Here is a 24,976-nt window from a genome sequence, read left to right as displayed (position 1 = left end):
CATTGGCAGAATGGCCATTATCAAAAAATCTACAAATAATAAATGCTGGTGAGGGTGTGGAGAAAAGGGAACACTCTTGCACTGTTGGTGGGAAAGTAAATTGATACAGCCACTATGCAGAACAGTATGGAAGTTCCTTAAAAAACTAAAAATAGAACTACCACACGACCCATCAATCCCACTACTGGGCATATACCCTGAGAAAACCATAATTCAAAAACAGTCATGTACCACAGGCTTCCCTGGTGGCGCAGTGGTTAAGAATCCACCTGCCAATGCAGGGGACACAAGTTTGAGCCCTGGTCCGGGAAGATCACACATGCCACAGAGCAACTAAGCCCGTGCGCCACAACTACTGAGCCCACGTGCCACAACTACTGACACCCGTGCACCTAGAGCCCATGCTCCTCAACAAGAGAAGCCACCATAATGAGAATCCCACATACTGCAATGAAGAAAGGCCCCTGTTCACCACAACTAGAGAAAGCGCATGAGCAGCAACAAAGACACAACACAGCCAATAATAAATAAATACATATTTTTTTAATTCAAAAAAAAAGGAGTCATGTACCACAATGTTCACTGCAGCACTATTTACAATAGCCAGGACATGGAAGCAACCTAAGTGTCCATCAACAGATGAATGGATAAAGAAGATGTGGCACATATATACAATGGAATATTACTCAGCCATAAAAAGAAACAAAATTGAGTTATTTGTAGTGAGGTGGATGGACCTAGAATCTGTCATACAGAGTGAAGTAAGTCAGAAAGAGAAAAACAAATACCATATGCTAACACATATATATGAAATCTAAAAAAAATTGGTTCTGAAGAACCTAGAGGCAGGACAAGAATAAAGATGCAGTCATAGAGAATGGACCTGAGGACACGGGGAGGGGGAAGGGTAAGCTGGGACGAAGTGAGAGAGTGGCATGGACATATATACACTACCAAATGTAAAACAGATAGCTAGTGGGAAGCAGCCGCATGGCACAGGGAGATCACCTCCATGCTTTGTGACCACCTAGAGGGGTGGGATAGGGAGGGTGGGAGGGAGGGGGACGCAAGAGAGAGTGGATATGGGGATATATGTATATGTATAGCTGATTCACTTTGTTATACAGCAGAAACTAACACAACATTATAAAGCAATTATACTCCAGTAAAGATGTTAAAAAATAAATTTAAAAAAAAGAAGAAACTGAGAATGAAAAAAAGAAAAAAGAAAAAAGTCTCCTCAAAGTGAAGACTTTTTTAAACAACCTGTTTAAAATTGCAAGTTTGTCCACCCTCACTGTCCTCCCATTCTCCCTTCTCTTTTTCTTCCTAACAGTTAATATCTCTGACAATAAATACTACACACTTTCCTTTGTTTCCAGCCTGTCTCAATTAATATTAATGTTTCTCTAATCATACAAATTGTAGTTGATTGTTTTCATCTTCTGGTAGCTCTTGCTCCATGTAGGTACCTGGTTTTCCCAAGGCCCTCTCTCAATGGCCACATAGTGTGACAATACTCTATTACTTCCCCAAACCCCTACTGGATATGTAGGTTGTTCCTCTTCTGCTGTACAATTCTGTGGAAGGGTCAAACCCAATCAGAAATATATTCTTCCTGAACTCCCGATGCTTTACTTGATTACTAGCAGAATTTTGAGAAGCTTCTAGATTGTAAATGCAGGAGATTTAAAGCAGGGGCAGAGGAGGTGGAAGCCACAAAGAGCCTAAGACCACATGCAAAGGTAGAAGAAAAACCAGGACACAGTATGAAGGAAGCCAAGAGGCACTTCCCCAGTGGCACAGTGGTTAAGACTCCATGCTCCCAATGCAGGGGGCCCGGGTTGGATCCCTGGTCAGGGAACTGGATCCCACATGCATGCCACAACTAAGAGTTCACGTGCCAGAACCAAGAAGCCAATGAGCCACAACTAAGGAGTCTGCCTGCCATAACTAAAGAGTCCACGAGCCGCAACTAAGGAGAAGATGAGCCACAACTAAGACCTGGTGCAAACAAATAAATTTTTTAAAATTAATTAATTAATTTTTAAAAAACTTAAAAAAAAGGAAGCCAAGAGAAGAGCATGACTGAGGAAGGAGGGGTGAATTTGCTAGCAGGCGTGTGTGTTCTCCAGAGCTGTAAGACAACTTGCTTTGGGGAGTACCAAATGAACCAGAGATCACAGATTCTTCTGCCTGGAGAATCTCCAACATCAGTTCATACCATAGGAATATATCTTTCTTGCCTGTATCATGAGCAGCCACTCTGGGGTAGAGGAAAGAGCTTATAATACAGCTTGTGACTTGGAGAGTGTGTCTATACAGACACTCACCAGAGGACTGTGACAACATTAGTGGTTCACACAAAGCCATGGAGCTTGGAGGGCAGGAAGCCTCTTCACCACGCATGTCATTTCTCCATCTAGGAAGAGAATTATGTCATGAAGACTCTCTCAACCCAACTCTTACAGAGAACCTGGCAGTGTTTTCTTAAACAGATGCCCCAGTTGAAAGCTCAATTGATGGAGTGAGATGTAAAGGCCTAGCACAGTAGGAAAATACACTTAAAGAGAGGGAGAGAAGGAAAGAGATTGGGACTGATTATCAAGAAGCCCAGTCCTGACTGTGTCCCTTCTGCCTTGGTGGCTCTGCCTCTCTGAATTTCAGCTTTCACATGTGTAACATGTGAGGATCAAGCTGCTCGTTCACGTCACCCACCAAGGATTACAGACTCTTCGAGGGCAGTGCTAAGTCTTAGCTCCAGAATCACACATCTAGGATTGACCAAGAATAAAACTGCAAAATCAAATGGGCTGTGTTCCTCACCTAAATCATTCTTTTGATGGTTTCCTCACTTATCTAGGTAAGATTTCCAAGTAGACTACTGCAGCCGACCTGCCAAAATTTCTCCCCGCAAGTCAGACCACGTTGCTCCTCCACTTATCACCTCTAGGAGCTAACTAGCTTAGGGTGACACGTGGCCTGAAGGAGAGCCTTTCAGGATCTACTGGGCCTTCACTAAGCCTCCTGCTGCCGACCTCCAGCCCCAACCCGAACCCCCACCAACCCGAAACCATACGAAGCCTCTTGCAGTCCCCTACAACAGCCTGTTCTCCCTCACATCCACAGCCACTATGTGGGACACCTTTCAGCCCCTGCTACCTCCTGGTTCCTCACGCCAGGTGTCTCCTCCTTCATTCAGTCAACAGATATATGTTATGCCAGGCACTCTGCTGGGTCTCATGATTGTAATACTGACTGCTCTTATCACTGTGTATCCACAAACAGTCCCCTGGACGTTTTTATTACAGCATCTGTCACCCTATAGCACTACTGTTTGTGGACACATCTGTCTCTAGCACTAGACCGAGCTTGCTGGGGAAGGGATAGCATCTTCTTGGTTGTGGTATCCCCAGAATGGTGCCTGGCACAAAGTCAGAGCTCAACACTGTCCGTTAAGTGGTAAATGAGTTCCTGACCAGTGAGAGTAAGTCTGTGCCTAGTAGACGCCATGGTGAGCGACAGCGCAGTGGAAAGAAGGTCCTGAACCGCCTGTGTGACTTTGGATAATTTACTTGCCATCTTCATACACGAGCCTGTTCATCTGTAAAGTGGAGATAATGACAGTCGGTACCTATCAAGCTGGAAGGAAGCTTTAGTGTTGGAGAAGTGTTTAGCACAGGGCCTAGCACCTAGCAGGTCCTCAACGATGGTCAGCTACTAAAATTAGAGATGGGGATGAGCTTTCTTAGAAAATGTTTGCATCTATTAATATCCTCTCCTTGCCTGGAAAACAAATGAACCCTGAATGTGTGTGAGGCCCAGATTTGTTGCAAAGGACCTGCCACTGAGATGGTGTTTGGATGTTAGGGCCTGAGGATTGAGGGTTTCTAGGGATATTCTCCCACCTGTGAGTTAACAGAACACCTATATCCTGACCCAGTGATCAGAAGTTGACCCAAAACAACAGACAAGCCTCCCAAGATGTGGTCAGGGGGCGTTGGGACAGTATAGAGAAGCCCTATGTAGAGGAAGGGGCTATGACCATTTAAGGAATGCACACAGTTAAGTCCAACAGGACTTTGAAGGGGGATCCCTTCTGAATAGCATCTGAGGCAGGAATGGGAGTGAACCACCTTTGGAACTGTCAAGTCCCATCTCAGCAGCCTGCATGCCGTTACTTAGAACCTGCCTAAATAAAGCTACTCATTTCCCTCAAGGCCTCCCAGCATTTCCCAACCTGTTCCTCTGCTAGTCATCCTCATTAATTATCAGTGACCATGCTCTCTGCGCTCCAAGCAACCCTCAGTGAAGCGGAGTTTGCCTGAAGGAGGCTCCACTGCCCAACATCCTTACTCTCTAAGCCCCTGGGCTCTATATACTCGTCTGATTGACATGCTAGAGGCAAAAGTCCAGGGGGCTCAGGTTGGATATAAAATGCTGAACTACCCTCAGCACCCTGGAAGCAGGGGACCTAATTTCACTCACTGAAGTACTTAATTTCACACATTTCTTTTTTAATTAAGCATTCCTGCTGCTCAAACCCTTGGGCCCATGCTACTTTTACTCATGGACTTGGAATAATTTAAATTAGTCTGGGTAAGTTAATATGTAAATCTAGGAAGACTGATGTGGGCATTGGACCAGCGAGGAAGTGATTTGCAATGCCCAATGAGGAGCCTCTGTATTGGTCAGAAAAGTCAGTTTACTGTAAATAATTTGCATTTCAGATTCATAGAGCTTTTAGTGCTGGAAATCAGCCCAAAGCCTCAAGAAAATCAAGGGACTTATCCAAGGTCACATACCCAGTAAGAGTGACCAAGGTAGAACTGAATCCAGGGCTTCCTGAATTAAAATAATTGATAACCTGTAATTCTCCTAGTGCTCAGCAAAAAGCAGTTCCGCTAAGACATCAGGAATTTTAATGGGGGGGGGGGCAGGGGCATAGAGGAAAGTAACAACATTTTTTCCAGCCTGTAATGGTTTTTCCAATAACATATTTTAAATATCTATTTGAACAGGCACAGATGAAAGTACATTTCATTGTTAAGGAAATTTTACTTCACTGAATTAGCACAAAAATTTTCAAAGTGTAAGCTTGGGAAGTATGGCTTTGTTAAAGAAAAAAAGGCGGGAGCAAGGTGTGTGTGGTGGGGGTAGTCTTGTAAACAGACCTGCGATGTTTGGGGACACTTCCTGCTGTCCCCCTCCAATGTGATACAGACATGCAGCTCTTAGAATCTGTTTCGTCAAACAAAGCCACAACTTCTCTAAACAGCTGTGGAAGAGGCAGGAGGAACCTGGGAAGGCAGGCCATGATGTCTGATGCACGAGAGCCAGGGGAGTGCCGAGGGGCTGGCAGTGTTAACCTTTAGGGGATATGTGGTCAAAGAGCTGGAATTGTTTCACTAACCAATCAGTTACTGATTCTTTTACCATATTAACCTTCTAAGTATGCAGGTGAAGTGTAGCACGGCATAACACAGAATGGGCTAGTTCTGAATCAAATCTTTCCTATGTCTGAGTAGCTGTGAACTCTCTGATGTTAATTAGAAAACATTCAAGAGTCTTTTTTCTTCATTATCTGCTTTCAACTCAATTCTATTTCCTGGAGAAGCAAAGAGCATAGTGGTCAAGAGCATGGGACTCTAGGAGGAGACCTTCTGGACTCAAATTTCAGATCTCCTGCCTCCTAACTGGGCACATTACAATTCACTATGTCTAAGGAAATATTAGCTGTAAAACTGGGATAATAAGAGAATGTACTTCATAGGGTTACTGCAAAGATTTGAGGGAGTTAATATGTACACATACATGTACATCATGTGTATATATTATAACAGATATAATATGTACACATAGTAGGTGCTCAAAATGTTACCAACTAATTTTTAATAATCTAAACTAATTTAATAATCAATGAAGATAAAGGGAGAGAATAGCAATATTCAATAGAAATATAAGGCAAGCCACACCATAAGCCACATATTTAATTTAAAATTTTCTAATAGCCATATTATAAAAAGAAAGATGTGAAATTAGTAATAAGAGATTTTATTTGACTCAGTATATCTAAAATATCATTTCAGATTTTAAAATGCTGAGATATTTTACATTTTTTGTAAAAAGTCTTTGAAATCTGGTGTGTATTCTACTTACACGGCATCCCTCAATTTAACTGGCCACATTTCAATTGCTCAGTATCCACATGTGACTGGTGGCTACGATACTGGATAGTACAGGTATCAGTTATCAGGTATCAGTACACCCAGTTGTTAGTCTCAGCTACCTCAGGAGGCTGGCTTAGAGGTGGGATGGGGGAAACAGCAACATCTCGTTGACTTCTACATCAACATGTAACAGTGAAGACATATGTCTTTAAAATCCAATAAGTTATAAAAGAGTAAGGAAAAGAAAAACTAATAACCCAAAACTAATGTTCACTGAAAAATTCGTAGAAATATAAAGGAAAGCATTCTAATCAGGGAGTTAGGAGAACTGGGTTCTAGGACATATGTGGGACCTTCAGAAAACCCTTTCCCATTCCTGGACCTCAGTTTCGTTATACCTAGTTTAGAACTGGATGATTCCTTATAACCTCCCAGTTCTTAAAATATATAAATGTCAGCCATTACATTTCTCCTATATTTCCTCTAAGAATCTATCAATGGATGAGAACTCTCTCCTCTCACCTGGAGATGGTTTAGCTGCAAGCAGAGAGACAGGTGACACGAATTCTTGCCGTCTGTGGGTTTCCTGACTATAAATCTGCCTTTGAAGGCATGTTTTCGTTTGCTGCTGGCTCTCAACGTTCCCAGCTCCAAAGAACCTACATTTACATCTGTACCCTGGTTCCCTTCGTGCCCTCTATGGTCACACACGCCCGGAAATGCAAAATGAGCCTCACCTTCTCACTCTCCCGCAGGAATGATTTGGTCCGAATGCAAGGAAATCTGGGAGGAGGGGCCGCGGGAGTACGTGCTGCACCTGTGGAACCTGCTGGATTTCGGAATGCTGTCCATCTTCGTGGCCTCCTTCACCGCAAGGTTCATGGCCTTCCTGAAAGCCAGCGAGGCCCAGGTGTACGTGGACCAGCACGTGCAGGACGACACGCTCCACAACGTCTCACTTCCACCAGAAGTGGCCTACTTCACTTACGGTGAGTCCAGTCGGCGGCTGTTCGGCTACGCCTTCCGCTCCGCGCGCTTCCGGGGCGTGGCCAGGGGCCGTCAGCGTGGCTTGTCCCGCAGCTGGCGGTTTGTAACATGGGTGTGGCCAACTTTGGTGGTTTCTACTGTCAAAGCAGACACCGCCCCGCCACCCTCCAAGAAAGCCCTAGTCCCTGCAATACAACCAGCTGAATAGAACGTGTAATTAGTGACTACGAGAAATGAATCGTTTTGTGTTGGAAAGGATGGATTTGTTTTGAGAAGGTTCTTGGAGCGTTTCGGGGGCGATCCTTTTATTTCTTTTCTTTTTTAAAGAAATCTCATTTCTGATGTGGATCCAGGAGCTTTTCCTTACATATTGGATCCCTGTATTTTCTGAAAAAATAAGTCTTGCTTTCCCAGTTCAAAAGTTATTTTCTCATGGCAAGATAGGTTCTTAGAAGATGCCTTAATTCTTTCAAACCACAAGGCCATACAGTGGGAGATGCTAGATTGAATTTTTAGTAATAAGAGTTAAAGCATCCATTTATCAAGGATCCTCTAGGTGTCAGGAACTGTATAGACATTTTACACCATAAACTCCAATCATTGCAACAGCCCCACAGAAAGGATTTTGTTGTTGTTGTTCCTATTTTATAGAGGAAGAAACAGGTTTTCGTGGCATGGCTTACAATGTTCCCAGAAATACATTACTGCCTTGGATAGCAAGGGATCCTGGTCCAACATGAAATGAAAACGATGCAGAATGGCATAGTGTTTATGTTCGCAGGCTTTGGAGTTAGAGAGACCTGGATTCAAATCCTATTTCTGTAGCTTACTGTAAGGACTTGTTTACTAAATTTTTCTGACCCTCTATTTTCCCATATGTAAAACTGGGATAATACATGTCAGAAAGTTTGTTTCGAGGGTTAAATAAGATAGTGCACATGAAGAATTTTGCACTGTGTTCTGAAATATTAAATGCTCACTAATAGTAACAAGTTATTATCTACCTATTATCTACCTGACTACCTCTGGGGTCATTTTCTGGCTCAATCACTGTAGCTTCTGTACTAAAAGAAAGATGAGTGGGGAGACGAAACAATAGATATTTGTTGTTACTGGTAAATTAGCTGGACATTTAATAGGCACTCACTAGTGGCAGGAAAGGTTTGAGTGTCAAATGTCCCTGTTAGGTGGAAGACACGTGGTGTGTGTGACCACAGAATCTTCATGATCAGGTACAGCAATGATCTCCAGAAGCTTGGCCACTTAACACAAAACTTGAGTTGCTGCCCATATTCAATGTAGATTGTGTTACACAGATTATGTTACATGTAAATGTGGTAGGGAACCCCACACACACACTAAGAAATGGAGAGCCTTGTAGTATTACAAATCATCCACTCTTCATTTGTTGGTTTAGCAAATCCAGACATTTTAGAAGCATGGGTTTGCATAGTTTCCCCTCTATACTGCTCAGGGTTCGTTAAGGAAAGATGAAAGAATCTTGATACTGCATTGAATACTTTTCTTAGGGCTGTGATTCAAACCACAGTATTGCCTCTATTCCTTTTCTGGAATAGAATAGGAATTTTCCTATTCCTATTGCTTCTATTGCTTCTAAAAGGACTCCTATTCCTTTTCTGGATTGTATTAAAGTCTCACCCATTAAAGTCTCACCCAACCCAAAGCTTTGCAGTTTATTGCCCTTGCATTGTGGTTCACCCGGTACCCTTGAAATCTTTTGCATCTCAAAGGGTTGGCTTGTGCCCCAGTTATGGAGGCAGAGCGCCCTCTAGTGGTCATCCAGGCAATGGTTCCCTTCCAACCTCTACAGCACCAAGTAGGCAGGTGTTTTCCAGGTTATAATAGGGCAATTTTTCTCCTAGAAACAGCTCCAAGGGGAAGAAAATCCCTTTGTCTGAATCATCAAAGTGCTGTTTGCTTTTACACTCATCAAAATTCTTACAAGCCAGTCAAAGTAGAGTACTTTTCACTAAAAGTCCTGACCGGGTCACCAGGGTTTGACAACAGCTAAATCTATCTTAATATATTGATTATAGGAATGGCTTTTATTATTACGACTGAGGTTTAAGATGATAAATTATAGGGGAGAGAAAAAAGGAATTCCTTTTGGCCTCTGTTTGAAGAATCTGAGTCCTATTTCATGTTATCCAAATGTGTTATTTATCCATGGAGGGCAACAGATATATTGGAAAAATACATTTGTTCCCCTTACTTGTCTTTCTGAGTTTTATGACCTTGATGAGAACATAAAGTCTATAACTTTATATATTTCTGCATATAATTTAGAATGCACTACATGAGAGTCTGTGTCAAATGGAGGCCTGGCTCCCCTTACTAAAGATCTCTCACTGCTCTTTATGATTATAATTGTTTAACAGAGTCTAGCTTTGAAAATAAAGAAGAAAATTATTCTCTTCCAACTCCCTTGGGGTGCCAAGAATCACTATGTAATATCCTTGCTATCTGCATTTACCTGGCTCTGAAAAGGACCACATACCCCAAATCCAGTCTTTAGAATGGCAGTAATAATACCTCCTCTACAGGGCTGTTGTGAAAACTGCAGCTAATATAAGTGTAGGGGCTAATTTAGGTTTCTCTATGTTTCTCAGTTTAAGTTTCACTTAGTATTTCTCAACAGGGGCACAATTGACTTGTTCAGCTGGGCAGTTCTTATGGAACAGGTCTGTCTGGAGCATTGCAGGATATTAGCATCCCAATAAGACTCCTACCCACTCATTGTGACAACCACAGAGGCCCACACACACACTCTGCCCCAGGAGGAAGGTTCTACCCGCACTTGAAAATCACTGTATGTCTTGACACATAGAAGGCAGCTTATTAAAGAAAGCTGCTGCTCCTTGCACCATTAGAACTACAATAGAAACACTTTACAGGTTTGCTCTGCTGAAGGAATATACCCAGGGCAGCTCAGGCCCTCACCAGTGACCACAAGCAGAATCTCCCCAGCACGAGACAGGTCCCAGGACTCTTGCCACCTGGAACAGGGATGTCATAGCAAACCTGGACGACTGGTCACCAGTTCTGGGGCCTTAGCTCAGTCAGGGAGCAACTCGCAGACACACACTGCCTGAGGAACCAAACCCAAGAGCATTTTCTCAGGCAAGAACCTTCAGATTCCTGGCCCCCGTGTGAGCTCATTTGTTCTGATTTATGGCTAAACTTGTGGTTAGGATTTCATTCAGCCATTTAACAAACATTTATCAGCACCTGCTGTGTGCCAGACCCTTGTCCCCAGGAACCCCTGAGTGGCCTGCAATTTGTTTTCCAGCTAAGCACTTTACATAAATGATTTCATTTCATCCTCACCACATTGATATTACCCCAATTTGCAGATGGGGAAAATGAGGCTTAAAAAGTTAATTGGACAGTGGTGCTGGGAAAACTGGACAGCTACATGTAAAAGGATGAAATTAGAACATTCTCTAACACCACACACAAAAATAAACTCAAAATGGATTAAAGACCGAAATGTAAGGCCAGACACTATAAAACTCTTAGAGGAAAACATAGGCAGAACACTCTTTGACATAAATCGCAGCAGTATCTTTTGATACACCTCCTAGAGTAATGAAAATAAAAACAAAAATAAACACATTGGACCTAATTAAACTTAAAAGCTTCTGCACAGCAAAGGAAACCATCAACAAAACAAAAAGACAACCCACAGAATGGGAGAAAATATTTGCAAATGATGCAACCAACAAGGGATTAATCTCCAAAATATATAATACCAACAGCTCATGCAGCTCAATATCAAAAAAACAAACCACCCAATCAAAAAAATGGGCAGAAGATCTAAATAGACAGTTCTCCAAAAAAGACACACAGATGGCCAAAAAGCACATGAAAAGATGCTCAACATCACTAATTATAAGAGAAATGCAAATCAAAACTACGATGAGGTATCACCTCACATAGGTCGGAATGGCCATCATCAAAAAGTCTACAAATAATAAATGCTGGAGAGAGTATGGAGAAAAAGGAACCCTCCTGTTGGTGGGAATGTAAACTGATACAGCCACTATGGAGAACAGTATGGAGTTTCCTTAAAAAACTTAAAATAGAACTACTATATGATCCAGCAATCCCAATCCAAAATATATCCAGAGAAAACCATAATTTGAAATGATATATGCACCCAAATGTTCATTGCAGCACTATTTACAATAGCCAAGACGGAGATAGCCTAGATGGAAGCCACCTAAAAGTCCAATAGCCAAGATGGAAGCCACCTAAAAGTCCATGAACAGAGGAATGGATAAAGAAGTGTGGTGTATATATATATATATAGAGAGAGAGAGAGAGAGAGAGAGAGAGAGAGAGAGAGAGAGAGGGAGAGGGACAATGGAATATTACTCAGCAATAAAAAAGAATGAAATAATGCCACTTGTAGCGACATGGATGGACCTAGAGATTATCATATTAAGTGAAGTAAGACAGAGAAAGACAAATATCATATAACACTTATATGTGGAATCTAATTTTTAAAAAAGATACAAATGAACTTATCTATGAAACAGAAGCAGACTTATAGATATCAAAAACAAACTTATGGTTTCCAAAGGGGAAATGTGGAGGGGAGGTATAAATCAGGAGCTTGGGATGAACATACACATACTACTATTTATAAGATAGATGACTGACAGGGACCTACAGTATAGCACAGGGAACTCTACCCTGTGATAACCTATATGAGAAAAGAACCTAAAACAGAATGAATATCTGTATATGTATAACTACATGAATCACTTGGCTATATACCTGAAACTAACACAACACTGTAAATCAACTATAGTCCAATAAAATTAAAATATTAGAAATTTTCTAAATGACAATAAAATATTTTAAAAGCAAAACAAAAAGGTTAATTGACTTGCCGAGAGTCATATTTTACATACAGCCACTGCGTAGAAAGGCCACTTTCGACCTCAGGTCTGTCTGACTCTAAGTCTGTGTGCCTCCCCACCACCTCCTTGTGAATGGGACAGCCCCTGCTTGTGGAGCTCAGACACTGGGAAGGAAGATAGGATAGCAAGCAGCATGGCGAGTGCATGACAGGAGGGCACACGGGATACTGTGGGAGCAGCAACGGGTACAGGGAGGCTGCCCCAGCCTGTGGGGGGCACAGAAGGCTTCCTGAAAGAGATGACACCTGAGCAGAGTCTTGAAGGGTGACTGGGATTGAAGTGAGAGGAGAGTGTTCCAGGCAGATGGGCCAGCATGTTCCAAGAGGGAGGGTGGCACCTTCAATGTATTAGGATTAATGTAAAGACAAGGGCAGGAGTGGCAAGGGATGAGGTTAGAGGCCTCTGAAGATGCCTAACTGGTTTCTCTTCCAGAGCAGATCCTGTTGCCCAGTGAGTAACCCAGATCGTTTTCTTTTAGCCAGGGACAAGTGGTGGCCTTCAGACCCTCAGATCATATCGGAAGGGCTGTATGCGATAGCTGTCGTGCTGAGCTTCTCTCGAATCGCGTACATCCTGCCAGCCAACGAGAGCTTTGGGCCCCTGCAGATCTCCCTGGGGAGAACTGTGAAAGATATCTTCAAGTTCATGGTCATTTTCATCATGGTATTTGTGGCCTTCATGATTGGGATGTTCAATCTGTACTCCTACTACCGAGGTGCAAAGTACAACCCAGCGTTTACAACGTGAGTACCCCTTTGCTCTCTCCTGGGGGGCTCTGCGGGCTTCCCAGGGATCCTTGGCAGCCTCTTGCAAGTGTCTCCTCACAGAGACTCGGGTTTCCTTGGCATTTCTAAAGCTTAAAGGCAACTTTATTCAAGGGTGGTTTCGAGTTCAGGTTCTGGAGTTGGAAAACCAGAAGAGCTGGGTTTAATCCTCACTTTGCCACTTACATGCTGCGTGGCCATGAGCATGTTCCTTAACTTCTCTGAGTCTTAGTTTCCTCATCTTTAAAATGAGGCAACTAATAATACGTGCTTAATAGGGACAGTGTGAGGAGTCAATGAGCTGATTTAGCTGCCACACAGTAAATTAAATAAATGGAAGGAATTATTACTATTATGATTGTCTTAGCTATGTTACCTAGAAAACAAAGCCCTGGGCAGGTGTTGCATGCCAATATTTCACTGGAGAGAGGGAGTTGTAATCCAAATGAAATAAGATCAAAGGAAAAAAGGAAATGGCGTGTGTTGGGGGAGGGAAAGCACATAGAGGTTGCTGACCTGACCACCGTCTACCAAGGCATACAACTTGGTCACCACAGACTTCTACGGTGAGACATATAGTACTACGTCTCAGAATAGCCCATCAGGATAGAATTAGATAATTTATCAGCCAGACCTTCTCCATCTGCTGTCTTTTGTCTTTCATTACTCAGATTCACTCCACAGAACATTAGTGTACCTACACTTCTAGGTCCGCCCCCGGGGAAGCCATATCTGCACAGCATGGGAGGTAGGTCTGCCTGTGGGCACAGGTCAGCAGCTCTCCGTGCCTGGCTGGGCAAACCAGTGCTGTGCACGGGCACCGAGCAAGTCCTGCAGGACCACGTGCCTCAGAAGCAGCAGGGAAGGCCCAGGCGAGGGAGGCTAGAGGCACGCGGTGTGACCGAGTGACAAGGCACTGTCAGGCCGACTGACTCCGGGGTCCCGAAGGAGCTGCCGCCTCCCCCACGGGGTGGTGTCGGAGCTCACTGAGCCTATGTCCACAAAGACCCAGAGCTCCCCCCCTCTGGGGGATGCCAGGGGGTCTCCTGGAGGGCCATCGGGAGCCGTGAGCAGTGGTCTAGTAGAAGGATCTGGCAAATCTGAGTTTACACTGGCACAGGCATTTCATAGCTAATGACCCTAAGCCAACAAGTCGCCTTGGCAACTCCTAAAATGGGAGGTGAAGCTGTGAATAGGATTTGATTGATCTGAGCCTCCGTGGCCTCACCGGCAAGATGGAAACAAGACTTCCCACCCTTGTGCATAAATACCTTCACACACAAACGAAGGGATTCTGGAAAGTGCCTGAAGCTCAGAAGCGTTTCCAGTCCAGGTCCTGCCCCAGGCTCACCTGGTCCCAGAACTGCTCCCTGCCTTCATCAGGCTCCGGCCCAGAGTCTCGAGGGAAGGACAGTCAGGTCTCCAGTCACAAGCATGGCAGCTGGAACCCACAGGGCTAAGCACTTGCGGACACTGGTCCCCAAGAACCCCTGAGCGGCCTGGAATTTATTTTCCAGCCAGTGACAGTGGCGGAGCCGTACCGTGCAGGCTCCTTGAGCAGGTCTCACCTTGCAAGGGGCCTCCACTTGACCCTTCTTCCAGAGAAATCACCCTTCAAGGGACGGTCCATGACTCAAAAAACCCAGACCAGGTGCGATGGACCCTGTGCTCCTCAGCTCAGAATCGTGGACAGCGCTGCCCTGCCCGAGGAGAACTGCCCAGAAGGGTGGGCCTCTGATGCTGCTGAAGCACAAAAGCTGTTACTCGCGGAGGCAAAGAAGTAGTTTGTGTTCACAGAGAACAGGTGCCTGGCCAGCGCTGAGAAACGCACCCGAGGGGTGCCTGGCTCTGTGTCTCAGCACACCACACACCCCTGGCTCAGACAGACTAGGTTTCAGTCTGAGCTCTCCTCTTACTGGCTGTGTGACCTCGGGCAAGTGTTTAAGCCCCCTGGGCATTCATGTCCCCAGCTCTGAAGTGAGAATACCAAGATGACCAGCTTCACAGGATTGTCGTAAGGATCCAAAAGGAAGAAATCAGATTGAATATAGTGCTTGGCATATAATAAGCCTTCAATGAATAATAGTGATCATAATGGGAATGATGAGTAATAAGGAGGAGGGGGCAGGATGAGCTGTAAGAAAGGACACCTGGGGACCGACTGGCTCTATAGGACCTTTCTGGACAGGGACCTAGCCTACCAACTGCCCACCAGATCAGGCCAAGTGCGCGAGTGGATCAGTTGGACTACTTTATAGCACTCCAGCACTCAGTGATTAACTGTTGAAGGAATGAAATAAGCTTGAATCACCCCAAAGCAAATTTGCTCTGGATCTGCTAGAGGCAAAGCTAACTGTACACACTCAGTGTGGGATGCATCGTTTATTGATGTCAAGATGTCAGTCAATACACAAAGACTCTCACCCTCCGTGGTAAGCCCTGATGTCCCTCCTGTGTTTCCAGTCTAGCACGATGTCTTGTACGTAGCATTGCTCACTAAATGCTTCGTAAACAAGAATGAGGGAATCAACAGGAGAAAGGAAGCCAGATTCGAGGCAGTAGGATAAGCAGTTGACTAGGAATCTGACCATGAGGACCTCTGTCCCATTTCTCCTGCCCTGGGTGTTCTGTGCAATTCCCCTTTGCTCCCCCTACAAGGAGGCTGTACTGTCAGCCCACAGTCCCTCCGAAAGTTGGTAGCGCGACACATGAAAAATGAAAAACGTCATGACTTAAGAGCAGGGCTGTCCAGGCCACAGATCTCAGCTGGACACAGCACAGCCAATCTATAAAGGGAGTCTCTGGGATCAGGAAAAGTCATGGGGAAAGGTAACAGCAGGAGGAAGGGCCAAAGCAATTGGCTTGTCCCATTGCTGGGAACTGAATGGAGCTTTCTAGATGTGAGAAACCCAACCAAAGAGGATTCAGGCTCTCCAGGATGGGCAAGGGAGAGAAAAAGGCGAAAGCAAGCACAGTAAAGAAAGGACAGGATATTTATCGCCTTGGCAACTCCTAAAATGGGATGTGAAGTTGTGAATAGGATTTGATTGAACAGGAAAACAGTCAACAGAGTGGTGAAGTGGAGAGGAAAGAATGGATTTTTGTAAATGTCATCTCTTACCTTTTGACTGCTCTCTGGAGCGTATCGCCCCCCACCCCCAGCCCCCAGAGATCTTCTCTGATAAGCAAAAAGCCACAGGAGGATAAAGGATGCTCGTGCTTGAGGGGGACGCAGAGCTATTCTGAGCGCCAGCAATGTTGATGATGAAGTCCAGTGACTCCCTTGGTGAATGCTTCATAACAGCCCACACCCGGGCCATGCTGCCCAGCTCAGGATCATCCCTTTGGCCCACCCCCAGGGCGCCCTCTGTCTGTGTGTGGAATTTAGAGCTCTAGGGTCAGATGGTCCTCTCAGCTGCTTCTATAGAGTCAGAAGACTCAACGCTCCAGAAAGGAAATCTGGGCTGGAGCACACTGTGGGTACTCTTCCCCTATCTTGGCCCCCCTCACCCCCACCCCAGCCATGTTCAAGGACAGCTTGGGTCCCTAAGGGAGTCCACTTTGAAAGTCAGCTGTTAGGAACCAACAGACAGCTAGCTGTCTCACAAGAGCCCTGTTCACCTAGGGGTGCGGGCCCAGGCCAGCTCACAAAAGCCAGTCCCACCCGAATCCCACTGAGTTATAGTCCTGTCCCAGATGGAAGGGGGAGAGACAACCTGGGACAAAAGGAAAGAGAAGAAGAAAGGTTTCTCCACCAGCAACAGACCCACAGCCCTCAGCCAGGCCCTGCCCTAACCTCCAGTGTGTTCCAGTTCCGGAATCACCATACCTCCCTCCCCACCCCCAAATTCCCATCCCGTCCATCTGGCAGACCTCAGTGAGGGGAGGTAGAGGAAAACAGACAGCCTGAACTGATTCTGCCCAAGGTATGAATAAACACACAGTATGAACAGTCTTCACTGAGACCAGCGTTTCGCAGGCCACACCGGAATCATCCAGGGAGATGGCTAAACCTGAGTCTTCCCGGACCCCACCCCTGAGAGAGCCTAGTTACCTCCTTTCCAGGTAGGCCTAGAAGTCAGCACAAACAATCCACTGGGGGATTCCGATATAGGTGGTCTTAGGACCACACAGGGAGAAATGCTGACCTGATTCTACCTCATCATTACTCAGATGGGGAGACAGACCACGCTCAGCTCTGCGCACTGAAAAACAAAAAGAGCTTGTTAACCTAAGTGAGTGTGTTATTGATAGGATTTCAAGCTCTGTGCAGTCAGAATACGTAGCCAGATTCCAGCGGAGAGCATGGTCTGCCGTCACATCCTAGGAGCAGTTAGGAGGCAACTTTCCAGCCTCCTCTCCCTTCAGAACCAAAGGTCTGGTTATGTTTCACAGCTGCTTCAGTGTCGGGGGCTGGCGTGAAGGGAGGAGCAGGAAAAGGGGCACGTGTGCGCACGGGTTATTGGGTGGTGAGCTGGGCCTGCCTGCGCGTGACAGATGGGCACCAGCTGGCAGCTCACTGTCTCTAAGTCACTTCTGTTAGAAACTGCAAAATGACCAGAGGTGAGGAGGAAAAGGTGTGCAAGACCAGTTTTATGCTCCCAGAGTATAAAATCTAAGTGTCCTGAGACGGGGGTAAGGAAGTGGAGGTGAAATCGCCTGAAAATGCATTTTCTTTCAAAGAGTCTTAAAGTTCTCAATTCCAACTGTTAGAAATTTTGTTCTTATTGGGAACATACCTTTGATTTTTATCATGGAAGTCAGTAGACAAATAGGATTTGCTTTTTGCAGTTTTGTTGTGCAGCCACCTTTGCTGGAATGCACATGTTCCATAGGCAAAGGCTTTCTGCTTAGAGATCATATGGAAACCTTGGGGTCCAGCACTCTAGTTTCAGTGTTGGAAAAACAGAGACAAAAATCCTTGGCTCACTAATGAAATACAGCTGGGTGAGAATGTGTAGGAAAAGGGTGGCCTTCCCTATACTCGGACTGGTGACCATAAGAGGACAGGTACACAAAGAAGAATGGGAGGGGCTGGGGGCAATGAAAGGACCCAGAGCAGGGAAGTGAAGGGCTCTCTAACATAACCCAGGATGGGCTACTGGTCTTCTCTTTGGGTGAACTTGGCCTCCCCCACTTAATTTTGACTGGAGATTAAATGTAGGCCCTGGGCTTCCCTGGTGGCTCAGTGGTTAAGAATCCGCCTGCCAATGCAGGGTACACGGGTTCAAGCCCTGGTCCAGGAAGATCCCACATGCCGCGGAGCAACTAAGCCCGTGCGCCACAACTACTGGGCCTGCGCTCTAGAGCCTGCAAGCCTCAACTACTGAGCCCACATGCTACAACTACTGAAGCCCGTGCACCTAGAGCCCGTGCTCCGCAACAAGAGAAGCCACCGCAATGAGAAGCCTGTGCACTGCAACGCTCGTCGCAACTAGAGAAAGCCGGCGTGCAGCAACGAAGACCCTACCCAGCCAAAAATAAATTAAAAAAAAAAAATGTAGGCCCTGACCCTCAAAAGATGATCCCAGCCAATCTTTTCTAAAGGCTGTTGTGGAGTCAGCTTCATAGCATAGCCGGGTGGAGACACTGCTAATCAAAAAATACCTCTCTTAAGGTTATTCCGTTCCCCAGGGATCATTTTAATGGAAGGAACTTCAGCAGTGCTAGGCAAAATTAGAAGCTCCTATTTTCCATGACAGTCATGGAAAATTTCCATACCCTACAGAGAGACTCATATGCACACCAGGGGCAGAAGGCACTGACTCAGCTCCACCCACCTCAGTGGGGCTGCAGGAAAGCCAGTTCCTCCTTCCAGTGAACCTGGAGATGGGCACTGGGGCTGAGGCAGAGGCTCCTTGAGACTCTGCCCACACATACACCACCCCAGGACCACCGCACCACCCTGCTGTGGAACAACTCATGACAGACACATGATCTGCCCTCTCGTTTAATCCACACAACAACGGAATGACATAGATACTACTACCAAGAACCTGAAGCTCCATGAGATATTGGACTTGCCCAAGACCACAGAGCCAAAAGAGGATTTGAACCCAGATCTGCATGGCTCCAAGCCTGTCGTCCACCTCTTTACCTGAAATTCCCCCACTCCCATACCAGGGCCTATGCTCTAAGGTAGAAGCTGAGTGCCTTTAAAAGTTGGGTCACTTTCCTGTGACACGAAATTCTAAATAATAGCATACTAAATTCAGAATTTGATTATCATTGAGAACCTGATGATTCTGCATCTCAACTCTCAATAATCAGCCTGTGATTGTCCCCTGGGTAAAGCAGGTTTCTTTTCCAAAGTGTGCTCATTCATTTGACAAACATTATGAAGCAGCTACTCCATGCCAAGTTCTGTTTTGGCCCTGGCGTCATAGAGATTAATAAGACAATCTTCCCATCCCTGAGGAATGCACAGACAAGTAGGGAATTCCAAAAAAAAAGGGGGGGGGTGCATCAGTTATTTTACACCATGTGATCATCATCAAAGGGTACTTGGGCAGCACGGTGAGGAGGAAGCACTGAACTCTGCCTGGCAGGGTCAGGGAAGTCTTCATGGAGGGGGTGACCCTAAACGGAGGGTCTTGGAGGAGGGCACTCCAGCCTGTTTAAGGTAAAGGAGAAGGGCATTTTTAAGTGAAGGAGAAAGCAGCTGCCTCATTGCCCAGATGTGGATTTGTTCAGATGTTTCAATGCCTCATAATACGTGAAAATTTTCTTAACAACAACAAAAGCCGCTTCCAGTGGCAGGGTCTGGGGAAGGGACAACAAACACCATGTCTGGCCACAAAGGTGGCAAGAAGAAGCCCCTAAAGCAGCCCAAGAAACAGACCAAGAAGATGGATGAGATAAGATATTCATGCAGAAACAGAAAGAGGAGCAGAAGAAACTCTAGGAGCTAAAAGCAAAGGCTGAGGGGAAAGCCCCATGGCCAAGGTGCAAGTAAGAAATCTGCCCAAAAGTAAGCTCTTCCTGGGCTTCCCTGGTGGTGCAGTGGTTGAGAATCCGCCTGCCGATGCAGGGGACACGGGTTCAAGCCCCGGTCCGGGAGGATCCCACATGCCGCGGAGCGGCTGGGCCCGTGAGCCATGGCCGCTGAGCCTGCACGTCCGGAGCCTGTGCTCCGCAACGGGAGAGGCCACAACAGTGAGAGGCCCACGTACCGCAAAAAAAAAAAAAAAAAAAAAAAAGAGGAAGCATGGTCGGATCTGCCCTCAGTAAGTGTGCTGTGGCAACGGTGCAAAGGATGGGTTGGAATGGATGGGAGAGGATGGGAGGGGATGCCTGAGCTTGGTGCTGGGGGTTTTATGAGCAGAAGCATAAGAAGTCAGGATTCCTCCCCTCATGGAACTTGCAGACTGGTTGGGAAGACAGGTATTAATCAAATAGTCACAGGAATGAGGGCTCGTTTACAACTGAGCCAATGTTGTGAAGGAAATGCAGCCCCAAAGGGAGCTGATAGATCCATGAAGAGGCTGTGGACAGGGGATGGAGAAGGAGGCTGAGGTTAGAGTGGATGAACCACGGTGACTGCCTGCACGTGGCTGGGGCTGGGGAGGGGGGGAGAAGGAGGACGTTCTCCAGGTTTTGACATCGGTAAGGCCCTAAAAGGATGTGGGGAGGGAATCAAGGAGAGCATGATGGGTAAGAGGGCAAGGTCCCGGTGATTCAGGAAAGATATAGGGGCTTTGACCTTCCCCAGGACCCATACCCAGCAGAGCTGAAGTCAAACACTCAGATCTACCTCCCAAAAGCATGGCTGAAGTGGTCCATATCCTAAAGGACTGCAGGAGCAGTGGGGCCTTAAAGAGGGCCCATCCTCAGCACCAAGGGACAAGCAGAGACTTGCTGAGGGGGTGAATGGGGCCCTTAAGCTAAAAATGCCATGTTGTGTTTTACAAACAAAAGAGCTTGAGACTTTCCTGGCCCAAGGAAGGGAGAAAAGGGAGATGGTCAGGCGAGCCATACAGGCCCAGAAACATCCAGAAGGGAGTGATGAGCCAGAGGGGCCTTCTGATAGCAAAGGGCCACAGCCCCAACAAGGATTCACCTGCAGAGGAGGTCCCACTAGGGCAGCCAAGGCTGGATTATACCGTCTGCCCTCATGAAACTCATCATAACCAATGGCCAGTTAAGAGAAATCAGCACAGCATCATGGGACCGTGGCCTCTGCATGCTGAATGTGTGTGCAGGTGCGAATGTGGAATGCAGTCAGCCTCCTGGGCTTTAACGAGGAGAGATTTTCCCAGGATCCTGGGCCCGTGTTGAAATATGGGCATCCCTGATACAGAAGCATTATCATCATACTTTATCATACTTGAAAGTTATAATCTCACCTTTCATCTTATGAATTCAAGTTAGGCATAAGGGTTTGGGGGGAATGAGAGAACTCTTTATGCCCATTTTCATGTGGAGAAACTAGCACAGAGAGGTCTGGAGACTTGATGGAGGAGATGGCAGTGGTCAATGCTGTGGCCCAGGTCAGGCTCATACAGGCTGGGCATCTGGAAATGACCTTTATGTGTCAAAAAGATAGTTTGGGTCTAATGTAATCTCTTATCTTCACATAATTCCCCAACAAGTGATAAAAATATAGATCTTTCCCTGAGGTACTTTAGAATGATTGTACCTATTACAGCAGACATTCTACTCTCATATGATGTTTATTTATACCCTCTCCTCATGTTTATTCATGACATGAATTTTAAAAGCCTGGTAGCTTTGCGCTTCCGGAACGGGCTGAAAGCCCACAAAGTTTTGAGGAAAAAGACCTGATGGTCCATAGAAAATGTGCCCTTTTGGATGAGGCCTTCACAGCATATTTGCAGGCACTCCCCTCTATCTTATCCTCAAGGGACTCAAGTCCTCTATCTTATTCTAAGACTGAGTGTAGCATCTTCAACGGGGAAATTCTGACCCTTTATTCACTAAAATTCAATTCTAGGATGGGAATAAGGTTTAAACTGTCATTCTTCAAAGTGACAGGGACAGGAAACTGGACTGTCCAGGGTTCGCTCTAGAATATTAGCAGAAAAACATCTGTTAAGTGGGTCTGAGGCAAGCTAAGACCACATCACCCCGTGCCTCAGTTTCCCAGCTTCAACCATTCATTGACAAAAGATGTTTCCTGAGCCCCCACTGTGAGCCACACATTGTTCTGGGCACTGATGGCAGAGACGTGAGCCAGTCGTGACCTTGTGGAGGTCACAATGCTCTGCGAATGGGAAAAGAGGCAAAATAATAACAATGATGATGATGATAAACAAATAGACAAATAAGAACATCTTAGGTTAAGTGCTGACAGCTAGGAAGGAAATAAAAGTGTCATGCAAAAGAATAATGAGAAACGGACCTCCTTCAGACATGGTCGGAGAAGGTTGACCTGACCATGTGACAATTAAGTTTAAAGTCAGGGGCACAGCACCCCGAGTGAGGGGAGAGCCAGAGTGAGGTCAGGGGAGCCTTGGCTGGGTGACTAGGTTTGACTGTTAGCCTGTGGAAAGCTGCTAAATGAGAGAGGCAGGATCTGATTCATATTTTTAAAGGATTATTCTGAGAATTGATTGTAGGGTATAAGAGTCTTTCAGGCCCTGTGCCAGGCAGTGTTTTATGCACCCCTCACAAACATTCTGTTAACTTATTTACAACAACCCTGTGAAGTAGAGATTATTGTTTTCCCATTCCGCAGCTAGAAAAAAAGAGGCACAGCGAGACAAAGTTATTTAGCAAAAAGCTCACAGTTAAACCCAGAACCTGTACTCCGCTTTACAACAGCCTCACCTCAACACTGGGATCAGGAACAGGGAATCAGAATATGCAACGGGGACTCATTCATTCAAAGAACAATGAATTTAGTTAGCACCTTCAGTGTGCCAGGTTCTGCACTAGGTTTGGGGTTTCAAGGGGGAAGAAAACATAACTCTGCCCTCAAGGAGCAACCGGGCTATCAGGGGGAGAGTTGGACCCTCAGTATGAATAAATCCGGGCTTTGTGCATCCCAGTTCCTCGGCCCTGATTCTGGGGCCAGACTCTTCTACTTCTGGACCGTCTAAATCACGCCTCATTTAGGGCCCAGGATAAACCAAGAGGTGATTCAGACGACCATGGTGGGGGTGAGGTCCAGACTTCCTCAGGCATTGGACACTCTTGCCCTGACTGCCCTCAAGGCTGGTCCAACTGCTCTCAGTCTCCAGGTCTGGGCATTAGAGAAGCACAGCCCTGGTGCGGAGGTCTTTCTAGATTCCAAACACCTTCTAGCAGTCCCCACTGGGATGGCAAGTGAGCATTGCTTCTGCTTCAGCAGAACTCTAGCTCAAGGCCAGCTATTGTCTTCGAACTTGAGAAGACAGCCTTTCAGGAGCTGATTCCTCCTGCTTAATTTGAGGCTGCTACTTGCAGATTTGGGTAGGTAACCCTGAACTGAACTGTTTGGGGTGGGGGGCAGAGTTCCATGACACTGAGGGGAGGGCCTCATGGCACCCCAAAGCAGCAGCAATTTCCATAACAATTGCCCCAAACCCTCGCCTTGTTAATCCGTTTGTTCTCTGAGGCCCATACACAACTGCCTCTTCAGACAACCCGTTATTAAAGTGCTGTTATCCAGGCGAGACAGACCTGGTAGAGAACGGATTACCTCGCTCCTGCTGTCTGCATGATAAGTCAGCCCCAACCTTCCCACACACACACACACACACCCCCACCGGGTAAGAGGAGGGTGAATCACGATCTATTCAACGTCACTCTCAGGCACTTTTCCCCTTTGACTTCATTAGGAGCAGTTCTTAGGCTAGGGTGGCCTATTGATGAAACCTCAGCCCCTTCCACTGCAAGCCAGAAGTCAAACAATCAAAGACAGCACAGGCTGGAGAAATCAGAAAGAGGATTTGCATGAAATCAAGGGTTGGTGATGATCCTTGCAGATAGGAAGGAAAACGGGCCTTGTTCAGAAAAGTCAGTATGCAGCTGAATTGTTAACTCCATTCAGCCCTGTGTGGAGGCACCCGAAGGTTGATGGGGTTGTATGTGTTCCTGGGTAGGGCAAGGCGACCAGAGCATCCTTGCCCACAGCCTTATAGCACTGGCTCACACCAGTGGGCTTGCTGTAGACTGGGACCTCCACAGAGATAAACAAGTTCTGTGCCCCCTGCATCCTGCTCTGTATGGTGCCTGGCACATAGCTGGAGTTCAGTGAATGTTTGGCAAATAAACACATGAATAAAAATAACAGGTACCATTTATTGGACTCTTACTATACACTTTAAATGGGTTGCTCCATTTAATCTTCACAGCAACTTAATAATAAGGTACTATTAGCCCTTTCATAGATAAGCAGACTGAGGCTCAAGCAGGTTTTGTAAGATGCCCAAGCTCACACAGCCGGTACATGATGGGGCTGGGATTTGAACCAGGTATGCACCTTTGCTTTCTTACTCCTCCGGCTATCTCTGTGAAGATTCCTGTGACTGACGCAATTGGAGGAATCTGTGGCAAACTTGGTAGAGAGCCAGAGTGGGTGGGAGGAGGATATGGAACGAGCAGCCAGCATCCCTATCAGTAAAGAACCTCAAATTTAGCCTAGAGACCAGCTATCTGACAATGGGGACTTTTTGTGAGACAAGTGGCTTCATGGTGAATATCATCTACGTCAACTGCAAGATACTTTCTTCTTGAAAGACAGTCCCAGACCTCTTCAGTGACTGGTCTTCTGCACCATGCCCTGTATCCCATAGCTCCTGAAAATTATGGGCGATGGCTGGTACATGACTCAGAGAGCATCATTACTTCACAAGACATTGGGGCTCGCTCCAGTGCCCAAGCTCTTGGGATGAGGAATGTACTACTCACTCCTCTCCAAGGCCAGCCTTCTCTCTAAGCATATATTATTATAGGTTTCCAAGGTCAACGTAACACAATGCAGTGAGGACACGTTTCACTTATTTCCCACTACATATTAAACCAGAAGACACCACAAACCTGACCTATCAAGTTACTTGTGGAGCTCTTGTCACCACAAAAAGCATCAAGTTTTCCTGAAAGATTTTGTCCTCCTTTTATTTTTCAACAAGGATGTCTATCATTTCATATTGATTTATAAGAG

General features: G+C 45.9%; 1 protein-coding gene across 1 annotated transcript in view; it reads left to right on the top strand.

Annotated features, from left to right (window-relative positions):
- TRPC7 (transient receptor potential cation channel subfamily C member 7) overlaps positions 1-24,976 on the top strand; it is a 141,905-nt gene that overhangs the window by 97,695 nt on the left and 19,234 nt on the right. Inside the window, exons 6-7 of the mRNA XM_030869368.2 lie at positions 6,926-7,159; positions 12,585-12,849. Of these exons, the coding sequence (XP_030725228.2) occupies positions 6,926-7,159; positions 12,585-12,849 (499 nt within the window). The remainder of the gene's footprint in view (positions 1-6,925; positions 7,160-12,584; positions 12,850-24,976) is intronic.

Source organism: Globicephala melas, chromosome 3 (assembly GCF_963455315.2).
Source record: "Globicephala melas chromosome 3, mGloMel1.2, whole genome shotgun sequence".
NCBI classification, from domain to species: Eukaryota; Metazoa; Chordata; class Mammalia; order Artiodactyla; family Delphinidae; genus Globicephala; species Globicephala melas.
This window is presented reverse-complemented; position numbering and strand designations above follow the sequence as displayed.